This window comes from Salmo salar, chromosome 10 (genome assembly GCF_965601325.2).
Source record: "Salmo salar chromosome 10, fSalSal1, whole genome shotgun sequence".
In the NCBI taxonomy this organism is placed as follows: domain Eukaryota; kingdom Metazoa; phylum Chordata; class Actinopteri; order Salmoniformes; family Salmonidae; genus Salmo; species Salmo salar.
The window spans coordinates 123,210,001-123,234,440 of NC_138300.1; the positions used below are offsets into that span (position 1 = coordinate 123,210,001).

The 24,440-nt window shown below is 42.2% G+C and overlaps 1 protein-coding gene across 2 annotated transcripts in view; it reads left to right on the top strand.

The window, feature by feature from the left end:
• Window positions 1-18,140, top strand: part of slc5a12 (solute carrier family 5 member 12) — a 25,805-nt gene extending 7,665 nt beyond the window's left edge. Inside the window, exons 2-16 of one of the 2 annotated variants that reach the window (XM_045687195.2) lie at window positions 125-190; window positions 1,435-1,486; window positions 1,630-1,697; window positions 2,208-2,362; window positions 6,206-6,346; window positions 6,759-6,888; window positions 9,154-9,242; window positions 9,522-9,634; window positions 11,613-11,680; window positions 11,776-11,862; window positions 12,316-12,509; window positions 13,768-13,871; window positions 14,611-14,682; window positions 15,148-15,269; window positions 17,821-18,140. In XM_045687195.2, the coding sequence (XP_045543151.1) occupies window positions 125-190; window positions 1,435-1,486; window positions 1,630-1,697; window positions 2,208-2,362; window positions 6,206-6,346; window positions 6,759-6,888; window positions 9,154-9,242; window positions 9,522-9,634; window positions 11,613-11,680; window positions 11,776-11,862; window positions 12,316-12,509; window positions 13,768-13,871; window positions 14,611-14,682; window positions 15,148-15,269; window positions 17,821-17,991 (1,632 nt within the window). In that variant the 3' untranslated portion in view covers window positions 17,992-18,140. 2 annotated transcript variants of the gene reach the window in all.
• The last annotated feature ends 6,300 nt before the right edge of the window (window positions 18,141-24,440 follow it).

Sequence of the window (24,440 nt, forward strand, 5' to 3'; positions counted from 1 at the left end):
GTGTGTGTGTGTGTGACTGTGTGTCTGTGTGTGTGTGTGTGTGTGTGTGTGTGTGTGTGTGTGTGTGTGTGTGTGTGGTGTGCGGGTGTGTGTGTGTGCGTGTGTGCGTGTGTGTGTTCTTTAGTATTTAGAGAGGCGGTTCTGTAAGGGGGTTCGCATGGCTGCCACTCTGATTTATATTTTGCAGACGGTGAGTTTGTTTGGAAACATACACGACATATAACTCTAATGTCCAGCTTTTTTCCACATAAACAACGTCAACAAACATTCAGGGAATTTCCAGTTCTAGTTGTTGTATTTTCCTAGTATTCTACTCCTGTTTAAATCCCTTTCAGATCTTATATACTGGGGTTGTGGTGTATGCTCCTGATCCGTCTGTGTTTAAATCCATTTCAGATCTTATATACTGGGGTTGTGGTGTATGCTCCTGATCCGTCTGTGTTTAAATCCATTTCAGATCTTATATACTGGGGTTGTGGTGTATGCTCCTGATCCGTCTGTGTTTAAATCGCATTTCAGATCTTATATACTGGGGTTGTGGTGTATGCTCCTGATCCGTCTGTGTTTAAATCCATTTCAGATCTTATATACTGGGGTTGTGGTGTATGCTCCTGATCCGTCTGTGTTTAAATCCATTTCAGATCTTATATACTGGGGTTGTGGTGTATGCTCCTGATCCGTCTGTGTTTAAATCCATTTCAGATCTTATATACTGGGGTTGTGGTGTATGCTCCTGATCCGTCTGTGTTTAAATCCATTTCAGATCTTATATACTGGGGTTGTGGTGTATGCTCCTGATCCGTCTGTGTTTAAATCCATTTCAGATCTTATATACTGGGGTTGTGGTGTATGCTCCTGATCCGTCTGTGTTTAAATCCATTTCAGATCTTATATACTGGGGTTGTGGTGTATGCTCCTGATCCGTCTGTGTTTAAATCCATTTCAGATCTTATATACTGGGGTTGTGGTGTATGCTCCTGATCCGTCTGTGTTTAAATCCATTTCAGATCTTATATACTGGGGTTGTGGTGTATGCTCCTGATCCGTCTGTGTTTAAATCCATTTCAGATCTTATATACTGGGGTTGTGGTGTATGCTCCTGATCCGTCTGTGTTTAAATCCATTTCAGATCTTATATACTGGGGTTGTGGTGTATGCTCCTGATCCGTCTGTGTTTAAATCCATTTCAGATCTTATATACTGGGGTTGTGGTGTATGCTCCTGATCCGTCTGTGTTTAAATCCATTTCAGATCTTCTATACTGGGGTTGTGGTGTATGCTCCTGATCCGTCTGTGTTTAAATCCATTTCAGATCTTATATACTGGGGTTGTGGTGTATGCTCCTGATCCGTCTGTGTTTAATACCATTTCAGATCTTATATACTGGGGTTGTGGTGTATGCTCCTGATCCGTCTGTGTTTAAATCCATTTCAGATCTTATATACTGGGGTTGTGGTGTATGCTCCTGCCTTGGCCCTCAATCAAGGCATGTCATTTTGTTCAGTGGTGCAGAACTTTTACCACATTAAATAACAAATACCAAAAACCGCTGTAAGCTCATGAGTTCAAGGCAAGTTCTTTACCTCTAAAGAATTGTTCTTTTTCTGAACTTTACATTTCTTCCCACAGTCACTGGCTTCAACCTTTGGGGATCTATATTTGCAACAGGAGTTGTGTGCACATTCTACTGCACGCTGGTGAGTTGGGTTGGGATACTCACTCGTTTCTCCTACTTACTAGCAGATAGAGTTTCTTCCCTCCTTCTTCCAGACATCCTCTCTTACTGTGTTTCTGAAAGAGGAGCAGAGCACACCTGAGTAAATAGCCTGTCTAGTAACATAAACAGTGTAACAGTGTAAAGCAAAGCACCTCCTAGTGGTCAGGACATGGGACCATTCAGTTATGCAGAGTGATGGTCATGTGGTTATGCTGTACAGAGTGATGGTCATGTGGTTATGTTATGCAGAGTGATGGTCATGTGGTTATGCTGTACAGAGTGATGGTCATGTGGTTATGTTGTACAGAGTGATGGTCATGTGGTTATGCTGTACAGAGTGATGGTCATGTGGTTATGCTGTACAGAGTGATGGTAATGTGGGGGGAGGCCAGGCTGTGGGGATGATGGATTGTCTGTGGTAATTATGTCTGGTCTGCCTCCTGTCTGTCTGCCTCCCTGTCTGTCTGTCTGTCCGTCTGTCCGTCTGAAGGGTGGGCTGAAGGCAGTGGTGTGGACAGATGCGTTCCAGATGGTGGTGATGGTAGTGGGCTTCATGACCGTGCTGGTCCAGGGGACCCGGAAAACAGGGGGCGCGGCCTCCGTGTGGGAGGTGGCTAAAAACGGAAACAGACTCGACATCTTTGAGTAAGTACAACCCACTGTTACCACACAGATTTTTTAATTTTTTATCTTTATTTAACTAGGCAAGTCAGTTAAGAACAAATTCTTATTTACAATGACAGCCTACCGGGGAAGAGTGGTTTAAAACTGCCTTGTTCAGGGGGCAGAACGACAGATTTTGTACCTTGTCAGCTCGGGGATTCAAACTTGCAACCTTTCGGTTAACTAGTCCAACGCTCTAACCACTAGGCTACGCTGCCGCCCCTTTCATATGACGACATCATAAGTGCCACACCGATGACATCATACTCTCCTCAGGTCTCGGTTCGTTGACTGCTATCACATGGACACTCCTCTCTGTCTGTCACACTGTCTACTGAACACAATGTATTTGAATGTGAAGTTTAGACTTTATTTTTGCCTCATGCTGGACGTTGCTAAATAATTTGACAGAAAAAAACAACACCCCTGGTTAAATTAAAAATAAGGTAACCCCCCCCCCCCCATCCCATCCCCCAAAAAGTGAGTGAACAATCCCTTTATGATTGGACGAATAGGAAGGACTACATAATTTTGTCCAATAAGAAACTCTTGTTCCATTTTCCCGTTGCAAAATGTTTTTGCTATGGTTTTTCCTAAATTGTGCGCTAATGTTAGGGTTCTCAAAGCTTTTTGGGGGCCCAGGGGGATCCCCTATTGTGATAGACAATTCATCAGGGACCCCCCGACCACAATCAGAACACAACTCGTAGTTCTACTATGATTTTGGCAGTGAGTGGCCGGACGAACTAGTCTCAGGTCCTGGGAAGGAACATTTTAAAGGCTTATGTCTTGTTATTGGAGAGATATTTTTCAAGCAAATTTCCTACAATTCTACACATTTTGCCATGAAAAGCGGAGACAAAACTTTGCAGTTTTAAAGCTTACATTACAGTACATTTATGTTTATAAAAATCAATTTTCAGGGAATAAAATAAGCATTGAGTTGAAAAAATGTCTAATCGGTGGAGTACTGTGCATACCAATATCCCTGTGAAGCTCCCAGGACCATGTTGACCACAGTTAACGCAGCATTCACACGCCAGTTAGAACCAGGAAATACGTGAAACCTCAGACTGGCCAACCAGCTGAGCCGCCCAGCACCGACCAGCACACGAAAGAGGCATAAGAACATCAATTATAGATTCATAATATAACATTGTATTGTATTACATCCTCTAAAATTATTTCACGGATCCCTTGGCCATGATTGGTTTAATCTGATCTTGTTAGTAATATTAATAAAAAATATATTATATATATATATATATATATATATATATATATATATATATATATATATATATATACTGCTCAAAAAAATAAAGGGAACACTTAAACAACACATCCTAGATCTGAATGAAAGAAATAATCTTATTAAATACTTTTTTCTTTACATAGTTGAATGTGCTGACAACAAAATCACACAAAAATAATCAATGGAAATCCAATTTATCAACCCATGGAGGTCTGGATTTGGAGTCACACTCAAAATTAAAGTGGAAAACCACACTACAGGCTGATCCAACTTTGATGTAACGTCCTTAAAACAAGTCAGAATGAGGCTCAGTAGTGTGTGTGGCCTCCACGTGCCTGTATGACCTCCCTACAACGCCTGGGCATGCTCCTGATGAGGTGGCGAATGGTCTCCTGGAGGGATCTCCTCCCAGACCTGGACTAAAGCATCCGCCAACTCCTGGACAGTCTGTGGTGCAACGTGGCGTTGGTGGATGGAGCGAGACATGATGTCCCAGATGTGCTCAATTGGATTCAGGTCTGGGGAACGGGCGGGCCAGTCCATAGCATCAATGCCTTCCTCTTGCAGGAACTGCTGACACACTCCAGCCACATGAGGTCTAGCATTGTCTTGCATTAGGAGGAACCCAGGGCCAACTGCACCAGCATATGGTCTCACAAGGGGTCTGAGGATCTCATCTCGGTACCTAATGGCAGTCAGGCTACCTCTGGCGAGCACATGGAGGGCTGTGCGGCCCCCCAAAGAAATGCCACCCCACACCATGACTGACCCACCGCCAAACCGGTCATGCTGGAGGATGTTGCAGGCGGCAGAACGTTCTCCACGGCATCTCCAGACTCTGTCACGTCTGTCACGTGCTCAGTGTGAACCTGCTTTCATCTGTGAAGAGCACTGGGCGCCAGTGGCGAATTTTCCAATCTTGGTGATCTCTGGCAAATGCCAAACGCCCTGCACGGTGTTGGGCTGTAAGCACAACCCCCACATGTGGACGTCGGGCCCTCATACCACCCTCATGGAGTCTGTTTCTGACCGTTTGAGCAGACACATGCACATTTGTGGCCTGCTGGAGGTCATTTTGCAGGGCTCTGGCAGTGCTTCTCCTGCTCCTCCTTGCACAAAGGCGGAGGTAGCGGTCCTGCTGCTGGGTTGTTGCTCTCCTACGGCCTCCTCCACGTCTCCTGATGTACTGGCCTGTCTCCTGGTAGCGCCTCCATGCTCTGGACACTACGCTGACAGACACAGCAAACCTTCTTGCCACAGCTCGCATTGATGTGCTATCCTGGATGAGCTGCACTGCCTGAGCCACTTGTGTGGGTTGTAGACTCCGTCTCATGCTACCACTAGAGTGAAAGCACCGCCAGCATTCAAAAGTGACCAAAACATCAGCCAGGAAGCATAGGAACTGAGAAGTGGTCTGTGGTCCCCACCTGCAGAACCACTCCTTTATTGGGGGTGTCTTGCTAATTGCCTATAATTTCCACCTATTGTCTATTCCATTTGCACAACAGCATGTGACATTTATTGTCAATCAGTGTTGCTTCCTAAGTGGACAGTTTGATTTCACAGAAGTGTGATTGACTTGGAGTTACATTGTGTTGTTTAAGTGTTCCCTTTATTTTTTTGAGCAGTATATGTTTATTTGGACACTTTCTATTTTTGATATTATTCAGATATGCAAGTAACTATTTCATGGAACCGTTTACACTTCCTGTATCCTGTCCATGTGACAAACTTAGATTTGTTTTTTTGCTGTAGTGTGTGTTTACCAGAGACGGTAATGTGAAGAACAACATGACCTGCACCAAAGTCAGATTAGGATAAAGGCCAAGGACTAGATTAAGTGGGCTTTTACCTGGTGTTTTTCCTTATTGTAGACTACTACTTTCACCACTTTCAGTCTTGAAATCTTTCGTTGTTTAATACTCTATCAATCAATCAAATTACATTGTGTTACATTGTGTTGTTTAAGTGTTCCCTTTATTTTTTTGAGCAGTATATATATATATATACACTGAGTGTACAAAACATTAAGAATACCTTCCTAATATTGAGTTGCCACCCCCCTTTTTCCCTCAGAACAGCCTCAATTCATCAGGGCATGGGACTCTACAAGGTGTTGAAAGCGTTCCACAGGGATGCTGGGTCCATGTTGACTCCAATGCTTCCCACCATTGTGTCATTTTGGCTGGATGTCCTTTGGTCGGTGGATCATTCTTGATACACATGGGGAAACTGATGATCATGAGAAACCCAGCAGCGTTGCAGTTCTTGACGCAAACCGGTGCGCCTGACACCTACTACCATACCCCGTTCAAAGGCACTTCGATGTTTTGCTTGTCTATTCACCCTCTGAATGACACACATACATGTCTCAAGGGTTAAACATCCTTCTGTCTCCTCTCCTCTGAATTTAACAAGTGAATAAGGGATCATAACTTTCACCCGGATTCACTGGTCAGTCTATGGCATGGAAAGAGTGTATATATTTTGAGATCTGGCCTCGGACCCTCTGCAGTACCCTACTTTGAGAACCCCTGCACTTATTAATGAATACGACTCTATTCCCTCAGCTTTGACCCTGACCCTCTGAGACGTCATACTTTCTGGACCATCTCTATTGGGGGAACCTTCACCTGGCTGGGTATCTACGGGGTTAACCAGTCAACTATACAGAGATGCATCTCCTGCAAAACAGAGACACACGCCAAACTGTAAGCATATTCCTTCACTAAAGACATATACCGTTTTCACACTGCTGAGCCGAACACTACTAACCTGGCTTGCTTTATGCATCCGCCATAGTTGAAACTAGCCTACCATCCAGAGCCGACACGTGTGTTTTTCAGAGTCCACTCTAACAAAGTGCTACTCTTATCTATGGTCCATCGAGATGGATCTGGACAACTGCAACACTATACTGTATACCTTTTTATTATTAAGACTGTCTGTGTGGAACAGTCAGGATACTTAATATCACTACCCAGATTGGCTACCTTTGTCTGCTATCCACGTGTCAAGGTTGAGTTACTGTAAAATACTTTGTGATAGCGGTTGATGTGAAAAAGAGCTCTATACATTTAGTTGTGATTTTCAGTATCGTTTGTCTGTCATCCACATTCTCAGAGCTCTGTACTTCAACCTGCTGGGTCTGCTGGTCATCCTGGTGTGTGCGGTGTTCTCCGGTCTCATTATGTATGCTTTCTACGCCAACTGTGATCCATGGACCGCCCAGTCAGTCACAGCACCAGACCAGGTCACTAGTACAATCCTTAATGTCTCTGTTTGTCCCTTTATACAGTCACAGCACCAGATCAAGGAAAGTGCGTAAGCACAAAGCACCACTTTTCCCTCAAAAGGTTGATATTTATCAAATATGAACTTGACAGGAAAGTGTTTGTATCTCAGGCCGTAGCGTAGCACAACTTGTAGTGGTTGAAGAACTGTATTTACAAGCAAACGTTGTTATTTTGAGGTGAAATGAATTAAAATAATGGGATGGTTAATAAAAACATTAAAATGCAGGCTAATGATAAAGTCTAATTTTGTTATACGGGCCTAAATCATAATCATATTTTCTGACATGACTGCTAGCTACACAACCAATATTAGGTTATCATTCATCCAATAGCCAATTACGCTTTGTTACTATTCATCCAATAGCCAAGCTCACTTGGTTACCATTCATCCAATAGCCAAGAACACTTGGTTACCATTCATCCAATAGCCAATTATGCTTGGTTACCATTCATCCAATAGCCAAGCACGCTTGGTTACTATTCATCCAATAGCCAAGCACGCTTGGTTACTATTCATCCAATAGCCAAGCACGCTTGGTTACCATTCATCCAATAGCCAAGCACACTTGGTTGCCATTCATCCAATAGCCAAGCACGCTTGATTACCATTCATCCAATAGCCAAGCACGCTTGGTTACCATTCATCCAATAGCCAAGCACGCTTGGTTACCATTCATCCAATAGCCAATTACGCTTGGTTACTATTCATCCAATAGCCAAGCTCACTTGGTTACCATTCATCCAATAGCCAATTACGCTTGGTTACCATTCATCCAATAGCCAATTACGCTTGGTTACCATTCATCCAATAGCCAATTATGCTTGGTTACCATTCATCCAATAGCCAATTACGCTTGGTTACCATTCATCCAATAGCCAAGCACGCTTCGTTACCATTCATCCAATAGCCATGCACGCTTAAAGGAAATAGACTGGTAGCCTAGATGATATGGTAGGCTGCGGTATTGCTGTGACCGAGAAAGGAGAGTGATGTCATAGCCTTTTTAATGTCAGAGCCTATACACAAATACAATATGGCTCTGATTTATCAGTGAAAACAGGCATCTGATTTATCAATTAAAAAATGCGTCTGATTTATCAATAAAAACATGCCTCTGATTTAAGAGCAAGAAACAGACAGGAACAGGGGAAACAAACGCTGGTAGGTTTCACGAACAAAACGAACTGGCAACAGATAAACAGAGAACATGGGTATAAATACACAGGGGATTTTTTTAAATTTAACTAGGCAAATCAGTTAAGAACAAATTCTTATTTTACAATGACAGCCTACCGGGGAACAGTGGGGTTAACTGCCTTGTTCAGGGGGCAGAACAACATATTTTTACCTTGTCAGCTCGGGGATTCGACCCAGCAACCTTTCAGTTACTGGCCCAACGCTCTAACGACTAGGCTACCCGCCGCCCCGAAATAATAATGGGGAAGATGGGCTGGAGGGGGGTGGAGACGAGCACAAAGGCAGGAAAAACAGATCAGGGTGTGACACCTGGTTACTGTTACTATCCTTTCTACACCAATAAGTGTCTCTGGTTGTGTTCCATGTCACTCTATTCCCTGTATAAAGTAGGGCACTACTTTTGACCAAAGCCTTATTGGCGCTGGTCAAAAGTAGTGCACTATAAAGGGAATAGGGTGCCGTTTGGGACACAGACTCTGTTCTATTTCTAGCCCTAATTCAGTTGTCTTCTCCAATTCTAACTCTGTCACAGCCACAAACCAAACCAAGTAGGTCACTACTGTCTAATTAGTGGGTCTGTTCTATATCAAATCAAATTATATTCGTCACATACACATGTTTAGCAGATGTTGTTGCGGGTTTTTTTTTTTTGCGAACTGCTTGTGTTTCTAGCTCCGACAGTGCAGTAATCTCTAACCCTTAAATTCACATCTGGTCATTAGTGTTTACAGAGTTCGGGTGAATTCCATTTCAATTCAGGAAGTGACTGAATTGAAATGGAATTGACTCCAACCCCGGTGTCTAGTGGCCTACGTTGATACAGTCTCCAGTGTTTGTGTCCAGTGCTCTGCTACCCAGTACTCATGAACTTCACCTTATGTCTCTACTCATGCCATGACCTTTTCACGCTGTGTCTCTACAGCTCATGCCATAACCTTTTCACTCTGTGTCTCTACTCATGCCATAACCTTTTCACTCTGTGTCTCTACTCATGCCATAACCTTTTCACGCTGTGTCTCTACAGCTCATGCCGTATTTTGTCATGGAGATTCTGGGGGGTTATCCCGGTCTTCCGGGGCTGTTTGTTGCCTGTGCGTTCAGTGGAACACTCAGGTTAGAGGAATCACTGTGTGGATCATTTTAAATTGTTTAGGGATGGTTTTTCCCAAAGCCTTCGTAGCTAAAGTAGGATGTTATTTTGCTCCACAACGCAGCCACAAGAGAGTAATTGTAAAATCAGTGTTTTGGAAGGTCAATCTTCAATGCATTTACAAACCAAGGCTTTGGGAAAACCCAGCCCAGAATGACATTGTCTTGCATTCATTGAACTCTAACTTAAGTACAGTATTTATTAGGAGATCTCAACTAATTCCCAGTCTATGCCTCTCTCAGTACTGTGGCAGCCAGCATCAATGCCCTGGCCACGGTGACCTATGAAGACTTTGTTAAGCAGTGTTGTACTAACCTCTCCAACAAAGCCAGCGGCTGGATCAGTAAAGGACTGTGTAAGAATAACCCCCAGTTATTACTATAATAGAATAACTCCCCAGTTATTACCATAGTAGAATAACTCCCCAGTTATTACCATAGTAGAATAACTCCCCAGTTATTACCATAATAGAATAACTCCCCTGTTATTACCATAATAGAATAACTCCCCAGTTATTACCATAGTAGAATAACTCCCCAGTTATTACTATAATAGAATAACTCCCCAGTTATTACCATAATAGAATAACTCCCCAGTTATTACCATAATAGAATAACTCCCCAGTTATTACCATAGTAGAATAACTCCCCAGTTATTACCATAATAGAATAACTCCCAAGTTATTACCATAATAGAATAACTCCCCAGTTATTACCATAATAGAATAACTCCCCAGTTATTACCATAATAGAATAACTCCCCAGTTATTACCATAATAGAATAACTCCCCAGTTATTACCATAATAGAATAACTCCCCAGTTATTACCATAATAGAATAACTCCCCAGTTATTACATAATAGAATAACTCCCCAGTTATTACCATAATAGAATAACTCCCCGTTATTACTACAATAGAATAACTCCCCGTTATTACTACAATAGAATAACTCCCCAGCTATTACTATAATAGAATAACTCCCAGTTATTGCCATAATATAATAACTCCCAGTTATTACCATATTAGAATAACTCTGTTATTACTATAATAGTAATAGAATAACTCCCCAGTTATTACCATAATAGAATAACTCCCCAGCTATTACTATAATAGAATAACTCCCCAGCTATTACCATAATAGAATAACTCTGTTATTACTATAATAGAATAACTCTGTTATTACCATAGTAGAATAACTGTGTTATTAACATAGTAGAATAACTCCCAGTTATTACCATAGTAGAATAACTCCTAGTTATTACCATAGTAGAATAACTCCCCAGCTATTACCATAATAGAATAACTCTGTTATTACTATAATAGAATAACTCTGTTATTACCATAGTAGAATAACTGTGTTATTAACATAGTAGAATAACTCCCAGTTATTACCATATTAGAATAACTCCTAGTTATTACCATATTAGAATAACTCCTAGTTATTACCATATTAGAATAACTGTTATTACCATAATAGAATAACTCTGTTATTACTATTATAGAATAACTCTGTTATTACCATAGTAGAATAACTGTGTTATTACCATATTAGAATAACTCCTAGTTATTACCATATTAGAATAACTGTTATTACCATAATAGAATAATTATGTTATTACCATAATATAATAACTCTTATTACCATAGTAGAATAACTCTGTTATTATCATAATAGAATAACTCCCAGTTAGTACCATAATAGAATAACTCTCCAGTTATGACCATGATAGAATAACTCCCCAGTTATTACCATAATATAATAACTCCCCAGTTATTACCATAGTAGAATAACTCCCCAGTTATTACCATAGTAGAATAACTCCCCAGTTATTACCATAGTAGAATAACTCCCCAGTTATTACCATAGTAGAATAACTCCCCATTTATTACCATAGTAGAATAACTCCCAGTTAGTACCATAATAGAATAACTCTCCAGTTATGACCATGATAGAATAACTCCCCAGTTATTACCATAGTAGAATAACTCCCCAGTTATTACCATAATAGAATAACTCCCCTGTTATTACCATAATAGAATAACTCCCCAGTTATTACCATAGTAGAATAACTCCCAGTTATTACCATAGTAGAATAACTCCCCAGTTATTACCATAGTAGAATAACTCCCAGTTATTACCATAGTAGAATAACTCCCCAGTTATTACCATAGTAGAATAACTCCCCAGTTATTACCATAATAGAATAACTCCCCAGTTATTACCATAGTAGAATAACTCCCCAGTTATTACCATAATAAGAGGCCATAAATTGGAGCCCAGCTTGTGCAAAAATAATGCCAACGTACCCATTCTACCATCTTCACCTCTGCAGGTATTGTGTTCGGCGTAGCCTGCACCACTATGGCAGTTGCTGCATCCTACATGGGAGGGATTGTACAGGTAAACACCATCCCTATTAGTGTTTGAATGACTAGTACACGCACGGCGCTGATGCCTATGCGATTAATACGTCTTGATGTGTGTTTGCTTCCCAGGCAGCTCTGAGTATCCATGGTATGTGTGGTGGTCCCATGCTGGGCCTCTTCTCACTGGGAATCGTCTTCCCCTGGACCAACTCTATGGTCAGAAAATACCTCTTTGTTTTCTCCACGGCGCTTCCGGACAGATTAAGCCTAGTTCCTGGACTAAGAAACTATTTCACTATTAAGAATAATGAATGATTAACAAATTAGGCTTTATCCAAGAAATTGATCCTTGAATGGTTTTACCAAAACTCACTTAAAAACACAAGCAATTCTACATACATATACATTCAATAAATTCAGTCATCAAGTAATTGATTATCTTTCTCAATTCGGTCCTTCTGCTGTACTGGTTGTCTTCAGGGAGCAGCATGTGGTCTGATAGCGGGCGTCGTCCTTGTCGTTCTGGGCCATATGTTAACATAAATTATTATTATAAGTCTTAATAATGGGACATTATAAAAGGCTCATACATGCTTATAACAAGTTGTAAAACGTTAAACCTGAAGACTGTATAAAGTGTTACTGTAACTTGTTGACGTCTGCCTTCAGGGAGCAGCTGGCGGTCTGACAGTGGGCATCGCCCTGTCGTTCTGGGCGGGTGTTGGAGCCTTCATCTACCCTGCTCTAGACATCAACACTAGACCTCTGTCTCTCAGTATAGAGGGATGTCTTCAACCAAACTCATCTGACCCCACCACCAGTGTTCCACCTTCTTACCTGGACCCTACCGCTCTACCATCAAGGTATAGTATAGTCTCTGTCACCAGGGCCATGTTCAGTTTGGGAGAAAATGTAGTAAAAAAAGGATTTAATGGAAAAATGGAATCTGTGTTGTTATTGGACAAGTTCAGGTTGTGCCTGACCCTCTTCAAGATATTTAAAAAACGATTTCTCCCCGCTGAACATAACCCACATTTACTAAGCTATGATGCACTAAATGTATCGTGTTATGTACAGTTCAGTATATATACACACCTCTCTTTAATACTTATGTAAGATCTTTGAGACAGTTTGCTACAGCAGGAAAACAATCCTGCAGCAACAGGAAATTTGAATTATTATTTTGATTATAATTAAGAAGACATTTTTTTTTGTGGTAGGGGTTGATACATTTTTCGTTAGGGCAAATCGAGTTTGACATTTTAAAAGTGGAAATTACAAACGTCAGAAGCCTTTTAAAAACCTTGAATACACTACACATGTACATCTCCTGTTGTGCAGGAATATTCTCACAAACAAAAGAGTAATCAAATTAAGACGACATTGGATTTCTCTTTACATCCAAGTGATTTGTAGTTAGGTTTGTAAAATTCCAGTAATTTCCCCACATTTTTTAGGTTTTCCAGAAATCCCAGTTGGAAAATTCCAAGACAGAATAGAATAAACAATACATTCGTTATTCTCCAACTGTCACGTCCTGACCAGTATAAGGGGTTATTTGTTATTGTAGTTTGGTCAGGACGTGGCAGGGGGGTGTTTGTTTTATGTGGTTCAGGGGGTTTGTTGGGATATGTGTTTATGTAGAGGGGTGTTTGTTCAGAGTATTCCGGGGTTTTTGGTTATGTTCTATGTTTTGTATTTCTATGCTCTGTCGTGTATTTCTTTGTGTTGGCCTGGTATGGCTCTCAATCAGGAACAGCTGTACATTGTTGTTGCTGATTGGGAGTCATACTTAGGTAGCCCTGTTTTCACCTGTCATTTGTGGGAAGTTGTTTTTGCACTGCTAGGGTTAGCCTGCGAAACTGTTTAGCTGTTGTTCTTTTTTGTTAAGTGTTGAAGTTTATTAAAATAAAAGTTAAAATGAGCACTCAACCCGCTGCGCCTTGGTCTACTCCCCTTGACGACCGTTACACCAACTAGGATTTCTGGAAAACCTGGGATAGTTAGCAACATTTTGCAACCTTATTTGTAGGCAAATCATAACAAATAATAACAAATAATGTTGCAAAATGTTGCTATCTTGTGGACAACAAAATATTGTGACTCCTCTGTCCTCCACAGGTCATCCCTGGCTGACCACTGGTACTCCATGTCCTATCTGTACTATAGCGCTGTTGGATTTTTAGCCACCGTTACTGCTGGTCTGCTCATCTCCTTCATCACAGGTACTGTGTGTCTGCTCATCTTCATCACAGGTACTGTGTGTCTGCAGCGTAGACATACAATTAGAACCATAGAATGGTTTCCCTGTGGCTCAGTTGGTAGAGCATGGTGTGTGCAACGCCAGGGTTGTGGGTTTGATTCCCACGGGGGGGCCAGTACAAAAAAAATGCATGAAGTGTATGCATTCACTACTGTAAGTAAGTAAGATATAGATGTACTATTGTAAAGTGGTTGTTCCACTGGATATCATAAGGTGAATGCACCAATTTGTAAGTCGCTCTGGACAAGAGCGTCTGCTAAATGACGTAAAAGTAAAATGATTCATCAGCACCAACATTAGATGACAGAATCAAATAGAACATTAAAAAAATAAAAAAAAACTGGTAGATCCTGGATGCTGATTGGACGAGCAGCTTTCAAAATGTTATTTTGCTGCTGTGCTCGTCTCCTGAAATGACGTCATTGGAATATAAGGATCTGTTGTTAAGAATAGACATCAGGTCATTCCAGAGCCCCCATCTACTATTATATGGTCCTGTGGTCCTGCTGCAAGACACCTCGGAGGAGACGTTAATCAACAGGAAGTGGTCATAGAGAACAGGAATCAATGTCTGAAAGACATGGGAAAGTGGTCTAAACCTCTTGACTTATGTTGCTTGTTGTTCCAGTACTTTCTGTCATCACATTACCTGTCTGTCTGTCTGTCTGTCTGTCTGTCTGTCTGTCTGTCTGTCTGCAAAGGTTCAACACACACCGTCTGCCTGCCTGCAAAGGTTCAACACACACCGTCTGTCTGTCTGCCTGCCTGCAAAGGTTCAACACACACTGTCTGTCTTTCTGTCTGTCTGTCTGTGTGGATTTAACTACATCTGCTATAGAATATGTCCCTAATTCATGTGGTACTTTACACTCACACAAAGGCCATTTAGAAAACCATTGATTATATGTACAACTGTACTGAGAATGACTGATTAATGATCTCATTCATTACTGAATGACCAGGGAGGGAAAGTCTATTTGGCAGACATATTATATCGTGTGCCATGTATTTACTGCAGTTAAGTCTAACGTGTTGTCAGTATACCACATACCTACCAGCCATCCCAGCTAGCACACAGTGTTCCTGTAACATCCCTTATAAAAAAAAAAAGGTTCTCATTTCGTTATTTGAATTCAAATTTTCCCACAACATTCTGAGAACCATATTTCATTCATTAGCTGGGATGTGTCATTCTCTGAACTTGAAAGTGGTATCAATCTTCTTTCGAACTCTGACAGGACACACCAGGAGTCGAGACGTGAAACCGTGGCTCCTACGACCAGTGTGTAACCTCTTCTGTTTTTGGTCAAAGAAGTACAAGAAGATGTGCTGGTGTGGCGTCAACCACGAGTTAAAACAGGTGAAAAGAGACATAAGACAGACATGCTAACTTTTATTACCACGCTTACATATCGGAATATAACATAGCATAACCAGCATGGCCATACAAGGACCTTGTTAGCCAAACAACATTAGGACATGTAGCATCTGATCCTAGGAAAAAAGTGGTAATATAAATCAAATCAAATTTTATTTGTCACATGAGCCCGAATACAAGAGCCCGTCTACAGGTGTAGACCTTACCGTGAAATGCTTACTTATAAACCCTTAACCAACAGTTTTAAGAGAAGCGTTAAGAAAATATTTACTAAATAAATTAAAGTAAAATCATTTAAAAATAAATAAACACAATAAAATTTAAATAAGGAGGCTATATACAGGGGGTACCGGTATCGGGTCAATATGCGGGGGTACAGGTTAGTCACGGTAATATGTACATGTAGGTAGGGGTAAAGTGACTATGCATAGGTAAACAGTGAGTAGCAGCAACATAAGAATGGGGGTCAATGTAATAGTCCAGTGGCCATTTGATTAGCTATTCAGCAGTCTTATGGCTTGTGGGTAGAAGCTGTTAAGGAGCCTTTTGGTCCTAGACTCGGCGCTCCGGTACCACTTGCCGTGCGGTAGCAGAGAGAACAGTTTATGACTATGGTGGCTGGAGTCTTTGGTATAGAGGTCCTGGATGGCAGGAAGCTTGGCCCTCGTGATGTACTGGGCCGTATGCACTACCCTCTGTAGCGCCTTGTGGTCGGATGTTGAGCAGTTGCCATACCAGGCAACTTTCCCTTTTCACAACAGTTTTGTGTGTGGACCATTTTGTGTTTGGACCATTCTAGTTTGATGTTGATGTGGACACCAAGGAACTTGAAGCTCTCAACCTGCTCCACTACAGCCCCGTCGATGAGAATGGGGGCGTGCTCGGTTCTCCTTTTCCTGTAGTCCACAATCATCTCCTTTGAGGGAGAGGTTGTTGTCCCTGCACCACACGGCCAGGTCTCTGACCTCCTCCCTATAGGCCGTCTCATCGTATTCGGTGATCAGGCATACCATAGTTGTGTCGTCTGCAAACTTAATGATGGTGTTGGAGTCGTGCCTGGCCACCAGTCGTGTGTGAACAGGGAGTACAGGAGGGGACTAAGCACACACCCCTGAGGGGTCCCCGTGTTGAGGATCAGCGTGGCAGATGTGCTGTTGCCTACCTTTACCACCTGGGGGCGGCCCGTCAGGAAGTCCAGGATCCAATTGCAGAGGGAGGTGTTTAGTCCCAGAGTCCTTAGCTTAATTAGGAGCTTTGAGAGGGCTATGGTGTTGAATGCTGAGCTGTAGTCAATGAACAGCATTCTCACGTAGGTGTTCCTATTGTCCAGGTGTGAAAGGGCAGTGTGGAGTGCAATAGAGATTGCATCATCTGTGGATCTGTTGGGGCGGTATGCAAATTGAAGTGGGTCTAGGGTTTCTTGGCTAATGGTGTTGATGTGAGCCATGACCAGCCTTTCAAAGCATTTCATGGCTACAGACGTGAGTGCTACGGGTCGGTAGTCATTTAGACAGGTTACCTTTGTGTTCTTGGGCACAGGGACTATGGTGGTCTGCTTAAAACTTGTTGGTATTACAGACTGGGTCAGGAACAGGTTGAAAATGTCAGTGAAGACACCTGCCAGTTGGTCAGCGCATGCTCTGAGTACACGTCCTGGTAACCCGTCCGGCCCTGCGGCCTTGTTTATGTTGACCTGTTTAAAGGTCTTATTCACACCGGCTACGGAAAACATGATCACACAGTCATCTGGGAACAGCTGGTGCTGTCATTCATGTAGTGTTTCTTGTCTCTAAGAGCGCATAGAAGTCATTAAGCTCACACCTCCCGAGTGGCGCTGCGGTCTAAGGCACTGCATCGCAGTCACTACAGACCCAGGTTCGATCCCAGGCTATATCACAACCGGTAATGATCGGGAGTCCCATAGGGCGGCGCACAATTGGCCCAGTGTTGTCCTGGTTAGGGAAGGGTTTGGGGCTTTACATGGCTCAACGCGCTCTAGCGACTCCTTGTGGCGGGCTGGATGCCTGCAAGCTGACTTCGGTTGTCAGTTGAACGGTGTTTCCTTCCGACACAGATGGCTTCCGGGTTATGCGGGCGGGTGTTAAGAAGCGCAGTTTGGCGAGTTATGTTTCAGAGGACGCATGACTCGACCTTCGCCTCCCGTTGGGGAGTTGCAGCGATGAGACAAGATCAAAATTGTGGGGTAAAAAAAACGAATTAATAAATTTAAAATAAGTAATTTAGCTTGTCTGGTAGGCTTCCCTTTGTAGTCCGTAATAGATTGCAAGCCCTGTCACATCCGACGAGCGTCAGAGCCGACGTAGTAGGATTCAATCTTAGTCCCCATATTGACGCTTTGCCTGTTTGATGGTTGGTCGGCGGGCATAGCGGGATAGCGTAGCGCATAGCTGTAATTACAGTAGTACTACACAGGTATGTGAGAAACTCAATGCTAAGTCTTACCAATAAAGTGCATGTGTTCAGCCTGGGTCTAGTATGACATCTCAATACCTCTTTCTCTTTTGTCTACTAGGACATGGAGTGCCCAGACGCAGATACTGTTAAAGATGAAGGTCCCTTTGTCAAGGAAGATATCGGCAGAAAGGGGATGAAGAGGAAAATACAGCCTGCCAAAAACTGTTATAACCTGCAAGAGAAAGCACATGACAACGCTGGCTTTACCGAAGACACAAAGCCTTTTTAAAAGCCATAGAACTAGAATGACTAATTACTGTAATATAATACTTACTGTAATATAATACTTACTGTAATTCTGTGTGTATGTTAAAAGCATTATAATGTTTAGTCTCTGAAAGGTAATAAAATGCTTAGATTGGTGACTACATGATATAAGCAGTAACTTCCACTCACTGACACCAACTCTCTGCTTCACTCTAAGCACACATTCTGTGTGTTCCAAATGGCACCCTTTCATTGGGGCTCTGGTCTAAAGTAGTGCACTATATAGGGAATAGGGTTCTATAGGGCCCTGGTCTAAAGTAGTGTACTATGTAGGTAATAGGGTTCTATAAGGCTCTGGTCTAAAGTAGTGCACTATATATAGGGAATAGGGTGCCATTTGGGACAGAGTAATTTTACAATACTGTAAAACCTGGCGGAAGCAATCAAGAGTGCAGGTGTTTTTCCTGTACTCCTGGAACACAAAACAAGGCGTGATTATGAATCTACTTCCTGGAACACAAAACGAGGCGTGAATATGAATCTACTTCCTGGAACACAAAACGAGGCGTGAATATAAATCTACTTCCTGGAACACAAAACGAAGCGTGAATAAGAATCTACTTCCTGGAACACAAAACGAGGCGTGAATATGAATCTACTTCCTGGAACACAAAACGAGGCGTGAATATGAATCTACTTCCTGGAACACAAAACGAGGCGTGAATATGAATCTACTTCCTGGAACACAAAACGAGGCGTGAATAAGAATCTACTTCCTGGAACACAAAACGAGGCGTGAATATGAATCTACTTCCTGGAACACAAAACGAGGCGTGAATATGAATCTACTTCCTGGAACACAAAACGAGGCGTGAATATGAATCTACTTCCTGGAACACAAAACGAGGCTGTGGAATATGAATCTACTTCCTGGAACACAAAACGAGGCGTGAATATGAATCTACTTCCTGGAACACAAAACGAGGCGTGAATATAAATCTACTTCCTGGAACACAAAACGAAGCGTGAATAAGAATCTACTTCCTGGAACACAAAACGAGGCGTGAATATGAATCTACTTCCTGGAACACAAAACGAGGCGTGAATATGAATCTACTTCAACACACTCAAACAAACAGAACATTCCGAACAGTTGATTCAAAAGATAAATCCATGATTTATTACAGAAAAAGTGTGATTGATATCTGATTATATTCCATCATATCCCTGTATACATGTTTTTCCATGTATACAGTGATGAAGAGATAACAGTGTTCAGTGTTGCCGCACGTCATGTTAGAACAATTGATGACATGGTATAGATAGTAAATCCAAGGTCTACTGGGCTTCCTCAGGGGCGGTATCAGGGACATTAAGACTAATCCTGGAATAAAAAGCATTTATTTTTATTTTGACTCCATTGATCTAGCTTTTTTGGTCCAGAACTAAGCTTCACCTGTGTCTGGGAAACCGTCCCCAAAAAATTGCAAGAGACTCAACTAAAACCGTTCTAATTCCCATGACCCACCACATTCATTTGATCTTTTTCATTGATCCTTTTTAACCTGGTGAGTCCCAAAACAATATAAACAAAACAATATTTTCAGCCAGATTCCAGTATTAAGCTTCAAACGAGGAAGGTTTTGCTGCATCCGTCCTAGAAACATGACTAAGCTTTATGACGACGTATAAAAAACAAAATGCTCTTCTTCGAAAACGTCTTGGGAAGAAATATTATCAATCAGTACTTTAATAAATCAACAATCTATTATCTTGACTGATAAACATCATGTATGATCAATCATGATGAAATAAGAAACTATTTTCTTTTGACAGAATAGAGACACATTGCTTTCCAAGACTTGTTGATTTAACACAGGTAAACTCTGGCTAAAAGCAGTCATGCATAGATTTACAATAACCAATCACATCGAAGGGAAGATGTTTTCTGACCAACCACATCGAAGGGAAGATGTTTTCTGACCAACCACATCGAAGGGAAGATATTTTCTGACCAATCACATCGAAGGGAAGATGTTTTCTGACCAATCACATCGAAGGGAAGATGTTTTCTGACCAACCACATCGAAGGGAAGATATTTTCTGACCAATCACATCGAAGGGAAGCTGTTTTCTGACCAATCACATCGAAGGGAAGATGTTTTCTGACCAATCACATCAAAGGGAAGATGTTTTCTGACCAACCACATCGAAGGGAAGATGTTTTCTGAGCTTGAACATTCCTCAGTCAATCAATCGAAAAACCCACACAATCTCAATCAATTCCATATAAACTGGACTTTACATGAGGAAACAAACATAGCTACATTTAGCAAATATTGTTTTTAACTGTAAGTTAAAAAACAGACTACACATGATGTACTGACTGTATGTCGTTATATTATGATGATTATAATAACATCAACTCTGGTATGGTTCTGTATGGCTCTGGGCTAGCTATATGTGATTATAATAACATCAACTCTGGTATGGTTCTGGTATGGTTCTGTATGGCTCTAGGCTAGCTATATGTGATTATAATAACATCAACTCTGGTATGGTTCTGGTATGGTTCTGTATGGCTCTGGGCTAGCTATATGTGATTATAATAACATCAACTCTGGTATGGTTCTGGTATGGTTCTGTATGGCTCTGGGCTAGCTATATGTGATTATAATAACATCAACTCTGGTATGGTTCTGGTATGGTTCTGGTATGGCTCTGGGCTAACTATATGTGATTATAATAACATCAACTCTGGTATGGTTCTGGTATGGCTCTGGGCTAACTATATGTGTTCATTTGATACAATAAATTAACAAATCATGCTTTTTAACTTCAATTTAAGGATCTTGATCGTCTGACTTATGACTGGCGGTGCGTCATAGTCCTGCAAACGCTAGAGTGCAAAATATATTTTAAAAAGCAGAAGAATACCTATCGATTGATTCTAAGGAACAATGATAAAAAGTGAATCTGCCAAACATTCAGAGGACACGTTTTACATTCATAGAAATATGATTACTAGAATGGGAAAAGCCCATAAGAACAGGGAAGATTGAAAGGGAATTTCGGTTCTACTAATTATATTTCTATGGTTACATTGCCTTGATTGCAGGTACAGAGAAGTGAACGTCATGCTGATCAATTGCATTCAGAATCGCTACAAAAATATTACACACAATCATAAATAATACATTTGAAAAGTTTATACATAGGAAAAAGTCAAACAGTTTAATAGAAAGTGTATATACAGAACATAGCAAAGTAAAATAGAAAATAACAGTTAAACATGAAATAATGTACAATAAAAGTAACAACAAGTAGAGTTGCAAAATTCCAGCAACTTTCCCAAAATTCCCAGACATTTTCAGAAAAATCCTGTTTAAAAACAAGTGAAGTAAATTATTTGTCCCGATCAAGACAGTCTGTAATCCCCTTAAAGACACAGTCTGTAATCCCCTTAAAGCCACAGTCTGTAATCCCCTTAAAGCCACAGTCTGTAATCCCCTTAAAGCCACAGTCTGTAATCCCCTTAAAGACACAGTCTGTAATTCCCTAAAGACAGTCTGTAATCCCCTTAAAGCCACAGTCTGTAATTGTCTGTTTAAAAGTATGCACAAATAAAGGCGTTCCAGCGTTCCACTCCACTAAAGCTTCTAAAGCACAGCACAAATGCCATAAATCTTAACGCTGGGATGTGGTTGGTCTCTGGGCCTTCAGGACTGTACGTGTGGTTGGTCTCTGGGCCTTCAGGACTGTACGTGTGGTTGGTCTCTGGGCCTTCAGGACTGTACGTGTGGTTGGTCTCCGGGCCTTCAGGACTGTACGTGTGGCTGGTCTCTGGGCCTTCAGGACTGTACGTGTGGTTGGTCTCTGGGCCTTCAGGACTGTACGTGTGGTTGGTCTCTGGGCCTTCAGGACTGTACGTGTGGTTGGTCTCCGGGCCTTCAGGACTGTACGTGTGGCTGGTCTCTGGGCCTTCAGGACTGTACGTGTGGTTGGTCTCTGGGCCTTCAGGACTGTAAGTGTGGTTGGTCTCTGGGCCTTCAGGACTGTACGTGTGGCTGGTCTCATGTACAGTACAGTTCACTACAGAACTCACATTTGCTATTGGGTTTTACAGTTCTCTAGTTTGCAGCACTATAATCAGAGGCGAATAAATACAAGAGTTTGACAGTGTATATAGTGTTTTTCTTCATATCACATTCCTCCAAAACAGAATCCTTGGGGGGGACAAACATTTCAGAGTTTGTTGTTGTAAGCCACAATGGAGAAAAATGACAGAATATATTTTCGTGCACGTACAGTAAAGCATTTGCAGCACAAACAGGCATGTGTGATGTCTGTGACACATTTTGTGGTTGGTTAAAACTGTAGGATGGCAGCCATACACCCTATTAACATCCCAAACCCAGGACAGTCAATCTCAACAGTCTATATAATAACGTCTAAACAATCACACAGAATAGAAACGTACAGTAAATCAAGACATGGATGTTGTTTATCCAGAAATACCAAACTAAACGAACCATGCGTTTTATATGATTTAAATAAAGAGAATTCAACCTCTATCAGATGTGTTTTTCAGCTTTTGTTTGACAAATTAACCAAAAATACTTGAACGAATCAGAATGCTTTGAGGGCAATATTAATTACAGTCATTTTGCATAAACAACACTATTATTGTCCATTGTTATTTTTGGTAGCCACATACATATGTCACCAGAATCACTTTAGCAACAATAATAATGACTATTAGTGTCATAGAGCAGTAGGACACACAGCCAGGACCTAGCCTATCCAGGACCTAGCCTATCCAGGACCTAGCCTATCCAGTAACCTAGCCTATCCAGTAACCTAGCCTATCCAGTACCTAGCCTATCCAGGAACTAGCCTATCCAGGAACTAGCCTATCCAGGGACTAGCCTATCCAGGGACTAGCCTATCCAGTGACTAGCCTATCCAGTAACTAGCCTATTCAGGACCTAGCCTATTCAGGACCTAGCCTATCCAGGACCTAGCCTATCCAGGACCTAGCCTATCCAGGACCTAGCCTATCCAGTAACTAGCCTATTCAGTAACTAGCCTATCCAGTAACTAGCCTATCCAGTAACTAGCCTATCCAGGGACTAGCCTATCCAGTGACTAGCCTATCCAGTGACTAGCCTATCCAGTGACTAGCCTATCCAGGACCTAGCCTATCCAGGACCTAGCCTATCCAGGACCTAGCTTATCCAGGACCTAGCCTATGCAGTGACTAGCCTATCCAAGACCTATCCTATTCCAGTGACTAGCCTATCCAGGACCTAGCCTATGCAGTGACTAGCCTATCCAGTAACTAGCCTATCCAGTAACTAGCTTATCCAGGACCTAGCCTATCCAGGACCTAGCCTATCCAGGGACTAGCCTATCCAGGGACTAGCCTATCCAGTGACTAGCCTATCCAGGACCTAGCCTATCCAGGACCTAGCCTATCCAGGAACTAGCCTATCCAGGAACTAGCCTATCCAGGAACTAGCCTATCCAGGACCTAGCCTATCCAGGGACTAGCCTATCCAGGGACTAGCCTATCCAGGGACTAGCCTATCCAGGGACTAGCCTATCCAGGGACTAGCCTATCCAGTGACTAGCCTATCCAGTGACTAGCCTATCCAGTGACTAGCCTATCCAGTGACTAGCCTATCCAGGACCTAGCCTATCCAGGACCTAGCCTATCCAAGAACTAGCCTATCCAGGAACTAGCCTATCCAGGACCTAGCCTATGCAGTGACTAGCCTATCCAGGACCTAGCCTATCCAGTGACTAGCCTATCCAGGACCTAGCCTATGCAGTGACTAGCATATCCAGTGACTAGCCTATCCAGTGACTAGCCTATCCAGTAACTAGCCGCCTATCCAGGGACTAGCCTATCCAGTGACTAGCCTATCCAGTGACTAGCCTATCCAGTGACTAGCCTATCCAGTGACTAGCCTATCCAGTGACTAGCCTATCCAGGAACTAGCCTATCCAGGACCTAGCCTATCCAGGACCTAGCCTATCCAGGACCTAGCCTATCCAGGAACTAGCTTATCCAGGAACTAGCCTATCCAGGAACTAGCCTATCCAGGACCTAGCCTATCCAGGACCTAGTCTATGCAGGACCTAGCCTATGCAGGACCTAGCCTATGCAGGACCTAGCCTATCCAGGACCTAGCCTATCCAGGAACTAGCCTATCCAGGAACTAGCCTATCCAGGACCTAGCCTATCCAGGACCTAGTCTATGCAGGACCTAGCCTATGCAGGACCTAGCCTATGCAGGACCTAGCCTATCCAGGACCTAGCCTATCCAGGACCTAGCCTATCCAGGAACTAGCCTATCCAGGAACTAGCCTATCCAGGAACTAGCCTATCCAGGAACTAGCCTATCCAGGACCTAGCCTATCCAGGACCTAGCCTATCCAGGAACTAGCCTATCCAGGACCTAGCCT